The sequence below is a fragment of the Pygocentrus nattereri genome, chromosome 9 (genome assembly GCF_015220715.1).
Source record: "Pygocentrus nattereri isolate fPygNat1 chromosome 9, fPygNat1.pri, whole genome shotgun sequence".
Lineage (NCBI taxonomy): Eukaryota > Metazoa > Chordata > Actinopteri > Characiformes > Serrasalmidae > Pygocentrus > Pygocentrus nattereri.
The window spans coordinates 8,542,264-8,561,903 of record NC_051219.1 but is presented as its reverse complement, the minus strand read 5'-3'; the positions used below and the strand labels follow the sequence as shown (position 1 = coordinate 8,561,903).

General features: G+C 47.0%; 2 protein-coding genes across 3 annotated transcripts in view; both read left to right on the top strand.

Annotated features, from left to right (window-relative positions):
• The window catches only part of ddah1 (dimethylarginine dimethylaminohydrolase 1), a 112,361-nt gene extending 105,884 nt beyond the window's left edge, over positions 1–6,477 (top strand). For both annotated transcript variants that reach the window (XM_037540975.1, XM_017721114.2), the window contains one exon: positions 2,325–6,477. In XM_037540975.1, the coding sequence (XP_037396872.1) occupies positions 2,325–2,441 (117 nt within the window). In that variant the 3' untranslated portion in view covers positions 2,442–6,477. The remainder of the gene's footprint in view (positions 1–2,324) is intronic.
• Positions 6,478–12,618: 6,141 nt separating this feature from the next.
• c9h1orf52 (chromosome 9 C1orf52 homolog) lies at positions 12,619–18,890 on the top strand. The gene is made up of 3 exons (XM_017721115.2): positions 12,619–13,068; positions 15,265–15,466; positions 18,395–18,890. The coding sequence occupies exons 1-3, from the start codon at positions 12,775–12,777 to the stop codon at positions 18,553–18,555; spliced, it is 657 nt and encodes a 218-aa protein (XP_017576604.1). The 5' UTR covers positions 12,619–12,774; the 3' UTR covers positions 18,556–18,890.
• Positions 18,891–19,640: the final 750 nt, after the last annotated feature.

Here is a 19,640-nt window from a genome sequence, read left to right as displayed (position 1 = left end):
TGCTGATGTTGCTTCCTGAGGCAGTTTGAACCACTATAGAGGGTGATTGAACAGAGGATAGGAGATTTTTATGGGCATGGGTAGTCTCCGGCTTCATGGCTGAGCTGTTGCTGCTCCTAGATACTTTCATTTTACATGTATAGCACTTACAGTTGTCTGGGGCAGATCTAACAGGGCAGAAATTTCCCAAACCGACTTGTGGCAGAGATGGCATCCTGTGACAGTGCCATGTTGAAAGTCACTGAGCTCATCAGTACGACCCTGCCAGTTTGCCTATTGAGATGTCAAGGCTATGTGTTTGATTTTATACCCGTTAGTAATCAGTGTGGCTAAAACACCTGTATGCAATAACTGGTAGGAGCGTCCACATACTTCTGGCCATTTTTTTTTGGCCAGCGTATTATGTGCGGCTCTGCTGTGAAAGCTGTGGCTGCTGTTAGAAAAGGCAGATACACAAACTCGACTGATTTAAGACTTTCTGGCCCCAGCGTGCCAAACTTTATCAGCGTTTGATTGCTTTTTCTGCCTCTTGGAAGTGGAGCAGGACCTCGGAGGTCCTCACGTTTATTTATTTATTTTTGGTTGGACGGCTTCAGTGCTGCTCATGAGTCTGTCATTCAGCGAGAGCTGGAAGGAGAGAAGGAGTGAGTGAGCGAGAGAGAGAGAGAGAGGTATTCTCTCTTGGAGAGCTAGTAGGAAAACAGTGGTTTGCTCTTGGAGGACGTCCACACAATGACACATCTCCAGTGGGGCTATTTATTTATATATTTATTTATTTATTCATTTATTTTCAAGATGTCGTAACATTGATCGTTTATTCCTTGAGCGACACCCAGACATCCGAAAGGCCGTCCAACCTTAATTTCCCCATTCCAGTTATAAACAGCCTTTAATGCGCGCCTTAATTAAACGCATCTTTAATTACCGTGCATGCATTAATTGAAGCTTAACTGTGGAGGAGTTAATTACAGTAATACCGCTGATGATCGTGTGTCATCATTAAGATGCTTGGCTGGATCTGTTTGAGTCAGAATGTGCTAATCAGTGTCCGTCTACATGTTCGCGTGTTCGCTAATTCCTCTTCACTCTCTGTCTCTTATTTCACAGCCGCACTCCGTCTCTGACCTCAGATCTCGAGTCATGAATCATACGATTTCACACAATTTCACACAATTTCATACGATTTCACACAATTTCACACAATTTCATACGATTTCACACAATTTCATACAATTTCATACGATTTCACACAATTTCACACAATTTCATACAATTTCAACTAGGTAGAAAAAAACGGTTCATTTTCTTGTGTAGCATTAGCGTAGATTTTAGCATAGATTAGCATAGTCGAATCTGTTTATCAGGCACTTTTTTAGGAGGAAAAATCACAATATGTAAAAAATCGGAATGGTTTTTGCCTCGGATTGAAGTTCTTAAGCCTCTGTTTTGTGCCTGGCTGTCATTCGCAAGGACTGTTCCGGCTGCTTTTGAGTGAAGCAGCCATCTAAGAATTGGCACCGTTGTTGGGATCGTCAGCGAATCTGATCCCTGGCGACGACGCAGCCAAGAGAGGATATCTGTCCTGTCTCTGAGTGGAGTAAAGTGGTCCTCTCACTCGCCCACCAATCACTGTGATGCCAACATGGGCATCTGTTAGCTGACAGAGCAGGATTAGCAGTTCGCATCCTCGATGCGGTGTGTGTCTCGGGGGAAGCTCATGCTAGCCTTTGAGCTCCCAGCTTGGTAGCGTCATGTGATGGAGGAGACCTAGGATGAAATTAGCCATAAATACTTGTGGTGAAGTCAGGGGCGTTTTATTCTGTGCTGACCAGTCAGACGGAGACATTTGTGACGACTCCTCTGATTTGATTGAAATAATGGTTTGGATGGATGGATGGATGGATGGATGGATGGATGTTTTATCATTTCAATGCATTTACATATATAATCTCATTCCAATACTGTCGGCATTAATATGGAGTTGCCCCCAGAAGACCCAGCTTCGTCCATCAGATAGCAAAGCATTTTCCAGAGAACACATTTTCGCTGCTTCAGCATCCAGTGGTGACTTTACACTGTTCCAGCCAACGCTTGGCATTGAGCCTAGTGATCTCAGGCCTGTGTGCAGCTGGTCAGCTGTTGAAACCCATTTCTCCCGACATGCTCATGTGCCTGTATCAAAGAATGGGTTTAGTAAAGTTGCTGTTACACATAATATCAATATGTCCAAGTGTAAACGTGGCAAGCTGTGCAACAATATGCTGTTAAAAAATACATTCAGTTAAATACTTTAATACGTTTGTTCTTGTTTCCTCTGACTGCAGGTGTTTGAGAAGCTGAAGGACCACATGCTGATCCCTGTCTCCAATGCGGAGAAGATGAAGGTGGACGGAGCGCTGACCTGCTGCTCTGTTCTCATCAACAAGCCAGACAAGGTCTGAGGGGCACTACGGAGTGCGCACTTCAGCCCTCTTCCAATACTCTTACACAGCATCCTCTCTTCTCTTCCTGCCTTTTTCACAGCGTGGCTCAAAATAAAGGCAAGAAGCGAAGGAACCAAGGCTGTTCTGCCTGGGCTTGTTTGACCTGGGTGCTTATATTCAAATGCCAAAGGCTTTTAGCCAAAAGATAAGCTTGTTGAATCGGAAGTTAAGGGATGTTCCTGTTGAACAGACTTAACTTATGGCTTAAATTTTAATATGTTTGCAAATTTTTTAATCTCTTTCCAATTAACACTGCCCCAGATAATTTGGAAGCTTGGATTTTCCCGGGAAAAAGTGGCCAGATGAAGTGAGCATTAGTGTCAGTGGGACCCAGTTTCGGAGTTAGCCTAATGTCCTCCCATCATCTAGCCGGGGTCTTCAAATCTGGACCTTGAATCCAGTTTCTGGTCCTGGATTTTGTTATCACTGGTAGTTAATTGAACTGTTGATGTGGCTGATTGGCCACCAGCAATTATGAAATCCAGGACCTGTAAACTGGATTAAGAATCTGGAGTTAAAGACTTGTTATCTTTCCTGACGGTTCCTAACCGCCCTGTTCCTGCATTACCCATGAATAGTAGTATATTCACTGCTTTAACACACAGTCAGCTCAGGAAGGGCTTGTGAATGAGCTGATTAGTTAAATCAGGATTTTTTAAGCAGGAAAAACACCAAACTGTGCAGGACAGAGGTTCACCGGGAGCTGGGTTAGGAACCACTGATGTAACCCAGTCTATAGTTCACAGATTGTGAGGATCCCTCAGCCAGTTCTTCGTTCCTGAGAGAGGTAGTCACAGTCTGTGCAAGTAAAAATGGACTGGCTGCAGGTTTTGATGACCTGAGTTTGGATCCAAACAGATACACATACCAGACTGTGAACTAAGAGTATTGGAATAGGGCCTTTATCAGGGTTCTCCAGTTCCATTCCTCTAGAGCCTCGCGCTCCATGTTAAAGTGTCTTCATTGTTCTTATTCAACTCGTTTCCAAACCCTGAATTAGCTAATTTAGGTGTGGGTTGATGTGGCCTTCCCGGACTGGAGTTAGCAAACCCTGCCATAGATTTAGTGATGTGTGAATGAAGTGAGAATGCGAACCTTATAATCAATGTTTACAATCCTTCAAAACAGCCACTAGAAGACCCTGTCACTGTACGGAGAACGTAGCGTTTGATATTGTTCTGTTTTGTTAGACCTACACGAAAGTAAAAGTAGCCGTTCAAATCAAAGACCCCAGAATGAAAGACCTCTCAAACTCAGACTGTCACTGTTTTCCCACCGTGAAAAAGTCAGTCATCACCTTCTTAACGAGTAAATTAATTAACGTAGGCAGTGCTTGATAAAGGGCAAAACCATCAGAAGCTCAGCTGTAATGATGTATACGCTAATGAAACCAGGGGCTCCTTACTGATCTAGGTTCTCCTCTCACCCTGAACTGCAAACCTGCTCTGATTTGGAATCTTGGTGGTCTCAAGGCCGTCTCGCAGGGGGCTGTGCTTGTGGACAGGCTGTGGACTCTTTTAGCTGGAAGCGTCATTTCCCGAGCCCTCTGCGTAGCGCTGTGTCCCGGCTGTGTACGGAAGACGGTTCCCATTCTCAGCTGTTCCACCCACAAATACACACAGAATATATCTTCATTTTATTGTATTTTTCACATTTTGTGAAATATAAGGCGCTTCCTCTGGCCACTTGTGGTCACTCAAGGTCACTCAAGGTCACTTGTCGTTATCAGTTTTCTGCGAACTGAAAAATGAGCTACTTAGCTAACCAGCTGCATTTGTCTCTGGTTTAACTTTATTTACGTGCTCTAATGTTCATGTTAACCGCCGACAAAATAAGTGTTGCGCTTTATTTCCACAAAATATGACTTAAAATTGCAGTTTCCCTTCAGGATCAATAAAGTTCTGTCTATTCTAAACGAAGGCTGACCTGCTATCCTGTTGAAAGCCAACAGGCTAATTAGGCCCCCTCGGAAATATTCAGTTTACGTTTAAATCTTTCCTCGACGTCTCGGAGGAAACGCTAGAGAAGCGTTCGCTGAATATCTGTTCAGTCACCACTTGACTTTTTCAGCTACGGCTGCCATGAACTGCTTAGTTGATCGTTGGTTAGCTTGGCGCTAACGTAACACTGGGCAGCCCTACAGCAGCGCTACTGGAGGCTTAACTGCATTAAACGTTGCTGTATTTATTCCTGCGTCGTTACGCGTCGTACGCGTGTCAAACGTGTCCCAGTTTTCAGTTACTGTACCGTGACCACGAGCGTAGAGTCCACTAATAGGTTTGCTGCACAGGTAGGTTTGGTAGCACCTGGAACTGTGTACAAGTCGCGTAGCGTGTGGCAGTTAAGCAGCGAGTTAGGCCGACTTATAGCAGTGTCCTGAGGCTGAGATGTATACAAGATAACTTTAATACACAATAGGAAATATATTAAACAATCAAACAAACCAAAGTAATCTACAGCACCCGACCCAAACCCAACCAAACAGACAAAGCAACCCAAACCCAAACCATCAAACAGTCGCCAAGTGAGTGGCCAATACACAAAATAATTAAAGTCCCTCGGCTACTTTGCAGCTTTTGGATTGGGTGTCTCAGCGAATAGGTGGCAGAATAGTTTCATTTATTTAATCATTTACGACCGATCAGTTTGCATGTAAGTCAAACGGCCGTTTTCCGTCCGAGTAGGTGGTTCTTTGTCATGTTAAGCAACAAAACACACCAGATTCTTTGGCGACAGGCAGAATGTCTGGCTTATGAGACTAAAGACTAATTCTGAAGGTTTTTTTGAGAATAGCATGTAGCATAAATACAAGTGCTCACTTAATCTGCCAACTTTAGAGACTTTTTTATGGAAAATTCCCAAAGCAGATCACTTACATTGCATGGCTAGCTAGCAAGCTAGCTAACAGTAAGGTTAGCAAATGAGCACATCTTGTCCGGATCGTCTTTTCTGTGTCGGCTAATCAATAAAACGCATCAGTGAACCGTTTTGGATGTGGTTAGCCTACTAGCTTACAGGCACATGTTGATTAGCATTGCAGCCTCGCTTCATGTTAGAACAGAACGGCGTGCAGTGGCAACATTTTGCATGATAAACTGCCCAAATCGTAATCTACTGAAGATGAATGTGAATGTCTTGGCTTATTTTGGTGTGTAGTGTACAGTCGGGACACAGCGTAGTCTGGGCTTGGTGCACAGTGGATTGTAGCTAACGTTGGTGGAACATACTAGCCTGTTGTCAAGTGCCTTAGTTTAGAGGACCGATCTACAATCAGGTTCTTCAGGGCCGTGTAATTGGCTCCGTGGGGAGATAGCAGAACCCAGGCTGTGATTCTAGATAAGCTCTCTTACTCAGATACATTTGGTAAATGCTGGTCATTGTCTGCTGGATTGAACGCCGCGTAGTGCCAGGACGTCTGACCGCGTCCCAATGTGTTTACGCTGGGGTCCGGACGATATGTTGCAGTTTTCAACAGATCTGTCTGCGCTGTAAGACCACGGACCCTGCAGAACAAGAAGATGCAGAATAGCATGAATTCCATGCTTTAAGCTGGTCTAAGGTGGTTTATTCTGGTCTGATATGGTTTAGCTGGTCACCCCAAATGGTCGTGCTGGTTGACCATCATACCAGCATGCAGAACACCACATATGCTGGTCTGTGCAGGTTCTTCTAGGAGGAATATGATCAGTAATTGGAATCTTTAGCTTGGTAAAATCCTTTGTATCAGTCAGGCCCTTGTTTACATGCAGTTTGCTCTCCTCTCAGAGCTTTACAGCAGTTTTCTTCGGTGCCAAACCACCAACGGTTCAGTATTTCCCCCAGTACAACTCGTCAGCTGATCACTGAGTCTGAATCAGAAGTTTAGATGCAGAGGAAAAGCAGAAGCACGAACTTCTGCAGTGCCTTCATTTCTGTGCTCTGTGACCTCCGTCTCTCTCTCTCTCTCTCTCTCTCTCTCTCTCTCTCTCTCTCTCTCTCTCTCTCTCTCTCATGATGAAAGAAGGAAAGAATTTATACTGGATGAGCATCTTGTCAAGTCAAGGCGCACGTTTCTACTCTTTCTCGCCATTTGCTCTCTCTCTGCCTCTCTCTCTCTCTCTCTCTCTCTCTCTCTCTCTCTCTCTCTCTCTCTCTCTCTGCCTCTCTCTCTCTCTCTCTCTCTCTCTCTCTCTCTCTGCTTCTGCTGCTCGCTCGTCCAGAGTTTATGACAGTGATGTCACCCAGTCACGGTGGCAGGCCGGTGAGATGGGGAACACAACTCTGTGACACAAGCAGTACATTTTACAGCCTGCGTCTTGGCCGAGAGAGCGAGGATGATGCCATAGCCGTGGCGGCTCAGAGAGAAGGAGGGGTGATTAATGTCTTTGACCTCAACTTGCTTATATTAATCACATCAGTGATGATGATGTCCGTAACACGGATGCCAAAACGAAGCATCCGCCCACAAATGTGTTCTTTCATAGCTGCCGTTGCTGGGCTGGACAAATGGGCTTTACATAACGCTGGCAGAAATCCAGTTCAACCCAATGAGAAGATGTAGCACAGTTTTATGGGCTTTGTTGGTTTTTTAGGTGAGCATGAGTTTACACCTCCTCCACAGACCTGAATAAGGAAAAAACGGAACTATAAAATGTGCCGTAACTTTTGACCTCGCTACATTTTGTTTCATTTTTCCCCCAATATGTGTTACATTCACATTAACGGAATTTGGCGGACACTCTCATCCAGAGCGGCTTACCATATTTTACATTTTTACACAGGTGGGCGAAGGCAGTGTTAGGAGTCTTGCCCGAGGACTCTTATTGGATATGCACTATATGTCCAAAAGTTTGTGGACAATCCTTCTTATTAGAGAATTCAGCTGCATTAACATGTGCACACAGCTTGTGTAATCTCCCTAGAAAAGCACTGACAGTAAACTCTGACAGTATAAGGATGCTGTGGAGCCGCACGTGACCCTAAGGTCACCATGTCCAATACCAAGCATTGCCCCCCCAGTACAGCACTGGGCCGTGGAGCAGAAGAACTGGGTTCTCTAGAGCGACGGAGCACCAACCAGTACCTTTGGGATGAGATCCAGAACTGATCATCCAACATCAGTACCTGACGTCACTAATGCTCCCGCTGCTGAATGCAATCAATTCGTCACAGCAGTGTTCCAACATTTAATCTTCCCCAAAGAGTCGAGGCTGTTGCTGGAGCAAAGGAGGGTAAACTCCTTTTTAATACTCTAGAACAACTGATGATGAGCAGGTGTCCGCAAACTTTCGGCGGAACTTTTAGTGCATTAAATTCAGTAAATAAGCAGTAATCGTGTTTGAAAAGGTGCAGATGTGTGTTCAGTGTAGAGGAGGTGTTAACCTGTTTACACACCTAGAAAATCAATCAAACATGCAGTTTGGCCAGGGGTGCTCAAACTTTTGCTCTAAGGTCAGGCTGTTGGGGTGGATGAGTTGTGTCTGGTTTTTAGAAATTCAATTCAACTTTATTGTCGTTATATGATACAGGGTAGTACAGTATAACGAAACACTGTATATGATAAATAATCGATTACGATTGATTGGCTCATCAGAAAGTTCACGGCTGTTTTAGCATCACTAGCTATTCTGAGGGGTTTGTGGACACGTTCCCTGTTGGTAACTGGTCATTCCTGAGCCTTGTGGCTTTACCCGAGAGAAAGGGCTCGAAATCGTGGATTTATGGGCTCCTTTAGGCTTTACCTGGCTAATCCGTGCCAGTCGAGCGGCCTTCGCCTTCTCTGACAGACTAAAGAGTAACTGAGCCGTCGTCTGACTAAAACTAAGACTAAAACTAAAACCAGCCTTCAGCTTAAATCAGAGTCGTGCCACAGCAGACCTCTTCATGAATGCGTAATCTGGGACTATAAACTGGGCCGAGCGCATGAATCTTAGCTCAGTCGCAGTAAAACCGTTTAACAAGGTGCAGCCGTCTTCTCACTGAGCACAGAATCATGGGAAATGCCTTCTCCCAGCTGAAGTGGAGGCCCGGTTCTGTCTGTCTGTGTCAGTATGTCAGTGGTTCATGTGGTTACGGAGGTTTATTTTCAGCCTGAACTCAATCCGAAAGTGTTGGGGTGCGTTTGCCCACCACTCTGAGAAGAGCTGAGTCAAATCCCAGTCCACTGCCTTTGTTCCAGCAGCCTTGAAACTGGTCAGTTATGCTTCGATGACACTAGACGTAGGCGATTCCCTCGCGTGTCCAGAAGCGACGCCACATCACCCCCCCACCCCACCTCACCCCACCCCCCCCCAATCATATTTAACATTGCTGCTAACATTTCGCTGAAGTAAAAAGCTCAACAGTTTGTTTCCTCAGGCTAACATTAGATCATACTGTCAAAATGAGGAACCACTGAAAATCTTATATATGCATAATTAGATGTAATAAGATGTAAACAACTTGGCATCGTTCACAATGGTGGTGGTAGGAACCAGATGTCTTTAAAGCTCCCTCACAGAAAGCAAGTACTTAAAATGGTGCAACACATTGTGGTACAGTCAGACCGGTTTATGAGGAGCCTGGCCACTTCCTATTCCCGCCGTTATATCAAAACCGGACTGCTAATCAGCAGAGGGCGCCCGCGAGGGAGTCCTCAATGAATGGGAGTAAATAGAGTAAATAAAGTTAAAATAGTTTGTAAGTTAAGTGACTGTTTTAATCCCACCTCCGCGTTTAACCGTCCAAGAAGTGAAACACCACATACGCACTAGTGAATACACACACACACTAGGGGGCAGTGAGCACACTTGCCCGGAGTGGTGGGCAGCCCAATCCACAGCGCCCGGGGAGCAGTTGGGGGTTAGGTGTCTTGCTCAAGGACACCTCAGTCATGGGCTGTCGGCCCTGGTCACAGGGCCAGTTCCCTAACCTCCAGCCCACGACTGCCTCTTCTAATCACTCGCACAGAACTTTCCTTTAATCTGAGAAAGTGTAAGGATGTGTTTCACTAGAACAACAAAGAAATCGTACATTTATGTTTCGTTTTATCTACAACAAACAGGTTTTGGGCAGCAGGGGGCGGGCTTTACTGCTAGAGTGTGATGATTGACTGGCGAGTGGAGCAGCTCATTGGCCGTTTTAAACTCCTATAACTCGAGTTTAAAAGCTCTTTAAAATATAACAGCTGTGTTAAAATGTTTTTTGATAATTGGTTAAATGATTATAAACTATAATTTTGCTCTAATGCTCCATATCAACCCATTCATTTTGGGCTCACTCGTGAGCGCCCTCTAGCGTCTGAGAAACCCGGAACACACTGCAGAGCGGAAATTGTCCTCCGGTGCGGTTTGATGTACTAGATAACACCTTCGGCCTAATATGTATTCATGGCAGAGAAGTACGGGTAGAGTGTTGTAAAGCTGCCTAGTGCCCAAAGAAACAGATTTAGCACCATGTCACCATCATCAAAGACTCGTGTAGGTTCTGGTGGTTCTGGATGGTAAATATAATGTCTGTATTTGTGTTGTAGCCATAGTGACCCCTGGTTCCCATCACCACTGTACAGAAATCTGAACCACTTCACACCGAAGCGCTCGGAGTGACTTTGTTTACATCTCAACCTTTGAATCGTGTAGAAATGTGAGTGGATTTGGCCTTTAAGAGATGAGATCATCGAGTTAAACCATCGGCTCGGAGTTATTTATACTGCCGTAACAGCGCGGCCTTCCACACACACACACACACACGCACACATGCGCACACACACACACACACTCACACGCACACACATTCACACGCACACAAACCCACACACACACACACACTCACACGCACACAAACCCACGCACACAAACCCACACACACGTGCGCACACACACACACACAAACCCACACACACACTCACACGCACACAAACCCACACACACACGCGCACACACACACGTGCGCACACACACACACACACAAACCCACACACACACACACACTCACAAACCCACACACACACACACACACACACACACAAACCCACACACACACACACTCACAAACCCACACACACAGACACACACACTCACAAACCCACGCACGCACACACACACTCTCACAAACCCGCGCACACACACACAAACCCACACACGCACACACACACTTACACACCCACACACACGCACTCACAAACCCACACACACACTCACAAACCCATGCACACACACACACCATCTCGGTTTGAAGCGTGTGCTACATTTGAGTCGGACTTTGGCCAAAGTCTTGTAAAATTTGTCCAACCTAGCAACAGTTGCTATGGAAGAGCAGGCGGAGCCTGGATGGGTCAGTTGCCTCTGTGTTTATTCCATGTGCGACGCTAACGCCAGTGAAGTCTTGCTGAACTCAGTATTGCGGAGAGCGAGAAGCGCAGCAGGCGGCGCCGTCCAGACAACATTGATCACGTCTTGGGGTCGGACTGCCGGTCTTAATCAGTCGCCTCCCTCCCGTCCTCACAGATTTCTCCACGAAAAAACAGCAGAGCAGAAAACTCTGATCAGCGTTCCAGACGCAGCCGAGCGCTTCCATCACGCTTGGCGTGGCTAAACAGATCCACATCCACCCGGATCCCTGCGTCCAGATGGAGAACGGCCTTCGTTCTGTGACAGAACTGAGTTTGAGTTGCGTCTCGGACCCTCTTAGCGTGCAGCGCTGAGAAAAGCCTGCGCTTCTTTCTGCGCGTGTGACTTCAACGCCTGACGTAGCAGCTGTTAGAACCGTGTAGACGACCTAAAACTCAGGTTCCTTCATTACCGTGCTGTGAGACTGAGCTAGCCAGCGTCCGCCGTAGGCCTCACTCTGTTCTCCTCTCTGCTCTCCTCACATCACACTTTTAATAAAGGTTTTGCGTGACTCTGACGTCTCACGTGTCCTGTGTTCCTTCGTGAGGGGAGATGGTCTTTTGGGGTGGTGCCTGCAGGTTTATGACGTGTTGGTTGCAGAAGGAACAGCTGCAAAGCTTTTTAATGGAAGGGGTCAGTGCACAGGTCTGATCTGACCCTGTGGATTTGGTTCTCCGAGGGTTCTTTAGTAAAGGAAATGGTTCTGTATAGAACCAGGGAGACAAAGAACCTGTTGCATCATTAAAGGGTTCTTTGCATCATGAAAGGGTTCTTCGGAAAATGCATGAATGTGCTGTTATAGACGGTTCTATATAGAACCTATTTGAAAAGCTTGACACTGTAGCTGTTCTATATAGCACCCCTTTGGGTGCATGTTCTCCATCAATCCGAAGAACCCTTTCATGATGCAAAAAAACATTTAATCATGCAGAGGGTTCTTCGAGTGTGCATGGTTCTATGTAGAACCATTACCCCCCCCCGATATCTTACATTCAGATAATAATCACTCTGTTCTCTGACGAATCTTCGTTTATTTTCATTTGGGGGGAAAATTAAATAAATAAATAAAACATCATTCGACCAGGGGTGCACAAACTTTTGCATACAGCGGTCCATGAGCGAGCAAGAGAGGACTTTTGCGTCATGTCTCTGCTGATAAACCTACAAGTCCAGCTTCTGCTGGTATCTGGTTCCACGTGGTTTGAGCTGACCTTTGGTGGTCAGCGCTGTCGACAGGCCGGACATCCACCTGGACGTGGTTTGGAGGTTTACCTGCTCAAGCACACCTGATCACACTCGTCTGGTAACTGGCAGCGTTAGTTGGTGTTTAAGCAGGGAAAATACCCAACATGTGCTGGACGCTGGGCCCTCCAGGACCGAGCCAGACCATCAAACTCAAAAAGGTGTCCTCTGCTGGTCAATCCTGGTCCTGGAGAGTTCAGATCCACACCCGGCTGTAACACTCAGATGCCCTTGGAGGCCTTTATGACCTGGATCCTTGGGCAAGACTCCTAACACCACCTTCACTTCCCTGTGTAAAATGATCAAACTGTAAGTCGCTCTGGATAAGAGCGTCAGCCAAATGCCAGGAATGTAAAATGGTTCGTCTCCAGGCTTCGTGGCTGACCACATAAACCGACTAAAATAAACACAAACACACAGATAACATCTAAAAACACTACAAGATGGGAGCATTTTAAAAAACGGAGGGTCAGTTTAAAAAGTCCAGCCCAGTCTGGCTCTATTTATAGTGCTCTGGCGCCGCCTAGCGGTCTGCATGCGCGCTGCAGCTAAAGGGAAATCCCTGGCGAAGGAAAGTTGGTTGGACGTGGTGATCGAAGCCGCGCGTCGTATTTCAGCGCCCCGCTTGAATGGCGGCTGTTTACTGAGGGCGCATTCAGGACGAACTGGCCGCTTCGCCCCGAGCTCGCTCTGAAATCGGCGCCATGGGCGACAGGCAGAAGAAGGAGCCGCTGAACTTCTTCCTGGGCTGCACTGACGACCTGAGCTCCAGCAGCGAGGAGGACGAGGAGCCCGCGGTGAAGCGGCAGAAGCAGCAGCGGGCCTCGGGCTCGGCCTCAGCCGCCTCTGCGGCCTCCTCAGGCGGCCAGAGCGCGCCCGGAGCTCCGCTGCCCCGACCAGACGAGCTGTTCAAGACCATCAGCAGGCCGGCCTTCCTCTACAACCCGCTCAACAAGCACATCGACTGGGAGAGCCGCATCGTCAAGGCGCCCGAGGAGGTAAAACACGAGGCGGGGGTTGTTCCAATTTCCCCGGTCCACCTTAAATGGGGCAGCGGTTACGCTCTGGCGCCTCGGCCTGAATGTAACCGCACTACCATTTAAGGTGGACCGGGGAAATTCGAGCCAGACGCTGCAGGTCTAAGATCTCAGGCTGGACCAGGATTAGCGGTCATTTAAAAGGGGAGGTCCACAGAATTAACGAAATTCTGCACGGCTTAATGCCTGAGGTGTGAACAGTGGTGGTGAAGGGAGCCAGCGGTTACCATGACAACACAGCGGTCCAGCCCACCTTTAAATTTTTACCTGCATGTTCCTCTCCACCGTGACAGCACCTCAACACACAGCCTGTGTTTTAGGCCAGAACACCGAGCCCTGCTGGAGGGGTCCCGTATACATGAAAAATAACATGTGGGAACAAGATGATTAAGTCATGGCCACGACTTAATAAGGCGTGTGAATGAGGTCGTAATGCCTAGGAACGAGATAACTACACCTTGACCAGAGCTTAAGGCATGGTCTCCTTCCCACGCCTTAAGGCGTAGTCATGACTTCATTATGTTGTTCTCTCAACATAATAAGTCATGGGAACCAGATGACACATTTTGGACTATGGGATGACACCAGCAGGGCTCTGTAAATGCAGAGGCCCTAAAGCGACGTTTACTTTTTAGTAAGGCTTAAAGTTAATATACCCCGGCCATGGGTTAAAGGGAAGGTCCACCCGTATTTCTAAATTTCTGCAGAGTTGAGTGAGTGTGGCGTGAGTGTGGCGTGAGTGTGGCGTGAGTGTGGCGTGAGTGAGGCGTGAGTGAGGCGTGAGTGAGGCGTGAGTGAGGCGTGAGCAGTCGTTGGAAGTGGTTTGGGCTGAAACCGGTCATTATAGTAGATACAGGCTCCTCTTTATGGTGGTGCTGATAGGAGCCAGAGGCCACAGTGAGTTTTCATATGGAATATTGATGGGAAAGTGGGGAAAAAGCGACGTATCTGTGTGTGTAAGAACTTTCTGAGGAGCTTCTCGAGGCGTTAAACTCGTCAGACGTCTGGTTCCCATCACCACCACTGACTTGATGAGCTTCACATCAGACCGCTCTGAATTTACATCGAAATGATTTAATGATGCAAGAAAAATCGAAAAATCAGTGACTGAATCCAGAAGGAAAGCGCAGAAGAGCGCAGCGATGCACTAAGATGACGTTAAAGCCAGAACGGTGTCGGTGGAAGTGACTTCATAAATCATCGGGAAAACCTTAAAGGGCTCATACCCTGCACTTTTACTTCCTTTACTCTTCCACTGTTTGTGGTTTTACGTGCTAAAAACAGAGATGACTCCCCTTTACATGACCAGTTCATAACCTCTGGCTGTTACTCTGCCTTTAACACTGATAAATGTAAATGAGCTCTGTTCTGATTAGCCACCCTGTATTGTGCCTCATTGAAAAAGCAGTCCAGGCTGAAACACTCAGGGGGCTTTGTGAGCCCCCTTTTACCCTGTTCTTCAGTGGTCAGGACCCCCATGGACCCTCACGGAGCAGGTACTATATGGGTGGTGGATCATTCTCAGCAGTTTTTAACACCTCAGTGTCGCTGCTGGACTGAGAACAGTCCGCCTACCAAAAATATCCAGCCAACAGCGTCCTGTGGGCAGCGTCCTGTGGGCAGCGTCCTGTGGGCAGCGTCCTGTGGGCAGCGTCCTGTGACCACTGATGAAGGACTAGAGGATGACCAACACAAACTGTGCAGCAGCAGATGAGCTGTCGTCTCTGACTTTACATCTACAAGGTGGACTGACGAGGTAGGAGTGTCTAATAGAGTGGACAGTGAGTGGACACAGTGTTTAAAAACTCCAGCAGCACTGCTGTGTCTGATCCACTCTGACCAGCACAACACACACCACCACCATGTCAGTGCTACTGCAGTGCTAAGAATGATCCACCACTTAAATAGCACCTGGTCTGTGAGGGTCCATGGGGGTCCTGACCACTGAAGAACAGGGTAACAGAGTATCAGAGAAACAGATGGACTACAGTCTGTAACTGTAGAACTACAGAGTGCAGCTATACAGTAGGTGGAGCTGATAAAGTGGACAGTGAGGGTAGAAACTGGGAGGAGGTCAGGATGTCGTTCCTGATCTGTGACTCTCTCAGACTGTGGTTTAAGGTTCTGACCGTCTGAGTGATCATCTCTCTGCTTTAGCCCGCGAAGGAGTTTAAGGTGTGGAAGAGCAACGCGGTGCCGCCCCCTCAGAGCTACGTGGCGGAGGAGAAGAAGGGGCCGCCCCCGGGTATGGACATGGCCATAAAGTGGTCCAACGTGTACGAGGATAACGGAGACGACGCGCCGCAGCCGCACGGAGGACACGCTCGATTCCTGCCTGACGAGGAGCCGCAGGAATCCGGTAATGGAGCCACCAATAGAAAACTGTAGAGCCCTGATTTAGAGCGCTGCCATTAGGGTCTGAAACCTAGTGGAGAAGTGCACTCGATACAGGGCTCTAATGTAGGGAGCAGTGATTAGGGACCGTTCCTGTTCTCTGTAGTGTTCTGTATAGGGCTCTAATGTAGGGAGCCGTGATTAGGGACCGTTCCTGTTCTCTGTAGTGTTCTGTATAGGACTCTAATGTAGGGAGCAGTGATTAGGGACCGTTCCTGTTCTCTGTAGTGTTCTCTAATAGGGCTCTAATGTAGGGAGCAGTGATTAGGGACCGTTCCTGTTCTCTGTAGTGCTCTCTAATAGGGCTCTAATGTAGGGAGCAGTGATTAGGGACCGTTCCTGTTCTCTGTAGTGCTCTATAATAGGGCTCTAATGTAGGGAGCAGTGATTAGGGACCGTTCCTGTTCTCTGTAGTGCTCTATAATAGGGCTCTAATGTAGGGAGCAGTGATTAGGGACCGTTCCTGTTCTCTGTAGTGCTCTCTAATAGGGCTCTAATGTAGGGAGCAGTGATTAGGGACCGTTCCTGTTCTCTGTAGTGTTCTGTATAGGGCTCTAATGTAGGGAGCAGTGATTAGGGACCGTTCCTGTTCTCTGCAGTGTTCTGTATAGGGCTCTAATGTAGGGAGCAGTGATTAGGGACCGTTCCTGTTCTCTGTAGTGTTCTGTATAGGACTCTAATGTAGGGAGCAGTGATTAGGGACCGTTCCTGTTCTCTGCAGTGTTCTGTATAGGGCTCTAATGTAGGGAGCAGTGATTAGGGACCGTTCCTGTTCTCTGTAGTGCTCTATAATAGGGCTCTAATGTAGGGAGCAGTGATTAGGGACCGTTCCTGTTCTCTGTAGTGTTCTGTATAGGGCTCTAATGTAGGGAGCAGTGATTAGGGACCGTTCCTATTCTCTGCAGTGTTCTGTATAGGGCTCTAATGTAGGGAGCAGTGATTAGGGACCGTTCCTGTTCTCTGTAGTGCTCTATAATAGGGCTCTAATGTAGGGAGCAGTGATTAGGGACCATTCCTGTTCTCTGTAGTGTTCTGTATAGGGCTCTAATGTAGGGAGCAGTGATTAGGGACCGTTCCTGTTCTCTGCAGTGTTCTGTATAGGGCTCTAATGTAGGGAGCAGTGATTAGGGACCGTTCCTGTTCTCTGTAGTGCTCTATAATAGGGCTCTAATGTAGGGAGCAGTGATTAGGGACCGTTCCTGTTCTCTGCAGTGTTCTGTATAGGGCTCTAATGTAGGGAGCAGTGATTAGGGACCGTTCCAGTTCTCTGTAGTGTTCTGTATTGGGCTCTAATGTAGGGAGCAGTGATTAGGGACCGTTCCTGTTCTCTGTAGTGTTCTGTATAGGGCTCTAATGTAGGGAGCAGTGATTAGGGACCGTTCCTGTTCTCTGTAGTGTTCTGTATAGGGCTCTAATGTAGGGAGCAGTGATTAGGGACCGTTCCTGTTCTCTGTAGTGTTCTCTAATAGGGCTCTAATGTAGGGAGCAGTGATTAGGGACCGTTCCTGTTCTCTGTAGTGCTCTCTAATAGGGCTCTAATGTAGGGAGCAATGATTAGGGGCCGTTCCTGTTCTCTGTAGTGTTCTGTATAGGGCTCTAATGTAGGGAGCAGTGATTAGGGACCGTTCCTGTTCTCTGTAGTGTTCTGTATAGGGCTCTAATGTAGGGAGCAGTGATTAGGGACCGTTCCTGTTCTCTGTAGTGTTCTGTATAGGGCTCTAATGTAGGGAGCAGTGATTAGGGACCGTTCCTGTTCTCTGTAGTGTTCTGTATAGGGCTCTAATGTAGGGAGCAGTGATTAGGGACCGTTCCTGTTCTCTGTAGTGTTCTGTATAGGGCTCTAATGTAGGGAGCAGTGATTAGGGACCGTTCCTGTTCTCTGTAGTGTTCTGTATAGGGCTCTAATGTAGGGAGCAGTGATTAGGGACCGTTCCTGTTCTCTGTAGTGCTCTATAATAGGGCTCTAATGTAGGGAGCAGTGATTAGGGACCGTTCCAGTTCTCTGTAGTGTTCTGTATAGGGCTCTAATGTAGGGAGCAGTGATTAGGGACCGTTCCAGTTCTCTGTAGTGTTCTGTATAGGGCTCTAATGTAGGGAGCAGTGATTAGGGACCGTTCCTGTTCTCTGTAGTGTTCTGTATAGGACTCTAATGTAGGGAGCAGTGATTAGGGACCGTTCCTGTTCTCTGTAGTGCTCTATAATAGGGCTCTAATGTAGGGAGCAGTGATTAGGGACCGTTCCTGTTCTCTGTAGTGCTCTATAATAGGGCTCTAATGTAGGGAGCAGTGATTAGGGACCGTTCCAGTTCTCTGTAGTGTTCTGTATAGGGCTCTAATGTAGGGAGCAGTGATTAGGGACCGTTCCTGTTCTCTGTAGTGTTCTGTATAGGACTCTAATGTAGGGAGCAGTGATTAGGGACCGTTCCAGTTCTCTGTAGCGTTCTGTATAGGACTCTAACGTAGGGAGCAGTGATTAGGGACCGTTCCTGTTCTCTGTAGTGTTCTGTATAGGGCTCTAATGTAGGGAGCAGTGATTAGGGACCGTTCCTGTTCTCTGTAGTGTTCTGTATAGGACTCTAATGTAGGGAGCAGTGATTAGGGACCGTTCCTGTTCTCTGTAGTGTTCTGTATAGGACTCTAATGTAGGGAGCAGTGATTAGGGACCGTTCCTGTTCTCTGTAGTGTTCTGTATAGGGCTCTAATGTAGGGAGCAGTGATTAGGGACCGTTCCTGTTCTCTGTAGTGTTCTGTATAGGGCTCTAATGTAGGGAGCAGTGATTAGGGACCGTTCCTGTTCTCTGTAGTGTTCTGTATAGGGCTCTAATGTAGGGAGCAGTGATTAGGGGCTGTTCACTTTCTCTATAATGTAGTTCTTCTTGTGTTCGTCTGTGCAGATGATGAAGATTCTACAGACACGCAGTCCAAGTCTGCTAGTAAGCGGCGAGTGGAGACCTTCCAGCAGAAGGAGAAGAGGAAGAGGGACCTGGGCCAGGCCACGTCTGATAAGAACTTTGTGGAGGAGGAGAAAAGGATCCTCCGTCAGTTTGTGGAGTGAGAACGCGTGAGAAAGCCTGGGGTTGAGTTCGGAGCCAAAACCCTGAACAGCACAGAGAAGCAGGACTCATGGTCAGTGAGCTGAGGCTGGACTCCGAAAGCCCTCGGGCTCAGCTGGCCTCACATCGGCCAGCTTTTATCCCAGTTATCATTTAGAACTGAATTCCCTGGAATTGTATTTTTTTTTTGTCTTCTTTTAATTTTAATGTGTATTTTATGTGCAAGTTTAAACCGGCAGACAAACTCAGCAGCTTTTGAAGGGGAACAGGCAAGATTTGTGTGGTCAAGCGTTATAATTCATTTAAAGATGTTGTGAATATTAAACTGAGTCTGAGAGTCGGTGTCGTCGTTATTGGAGCTCCAGTTTTCACCACGCTGGGAGAAATGAGTGCGTTAGATTTAGATTTGAGGGTCAGGTTAGAATCAGGTCCTCCGTGATCTTTCTTGCTGTGAAGCTTAATCAGCTGCTGAATCCCAGCGAAATATCTTCATTGCACATGAAGGGCAGCAATAAACAAACGACTCCACCCGTTTGCTTATTAATATTATTTTACACATGTTCGTTCCCAGATGACTGACGCATTGATTCCTCTGCAGTCACTTTCCCTTCCAGTGTATGAAGTGCCTGAAAGGTTGAACTGCCACTAGATGGCGCCACAGACTGAGTCACGAATGTTTTCACAGAGGCTGAGGTTCTAATTCAGGGCTGGACAGCTCCAGTGCTATAGAGCCCCAGACGTTTAGTGCTTTTCCTTCTCTCAGCCTCATTTTAGGGCTTCATATTTACCTTTAGAGTAGAATCCAGAGAATATTGTTCACGAAATAACAGCTTAATTTCATCTTTCAGTCCATATCGGTCACTCTCCGTCCGTATTTGGACGTTACGTTACAAAAATGGGCTGTTTAGTTGTTTGTTTATATTGTTTTTGTGATGCTGTGAAGTCTTCAGTAGATTCAAGTGTGTTTGCCGGGAACCGATTTATATCATTAGAATAAATACAAACAAACAATACAGTAAAAATGAAAATGCCTCATTTTGAAAAAGTGTTTGAGGTGCTTCACAGGGATTTGTTCAGATCCATCAGC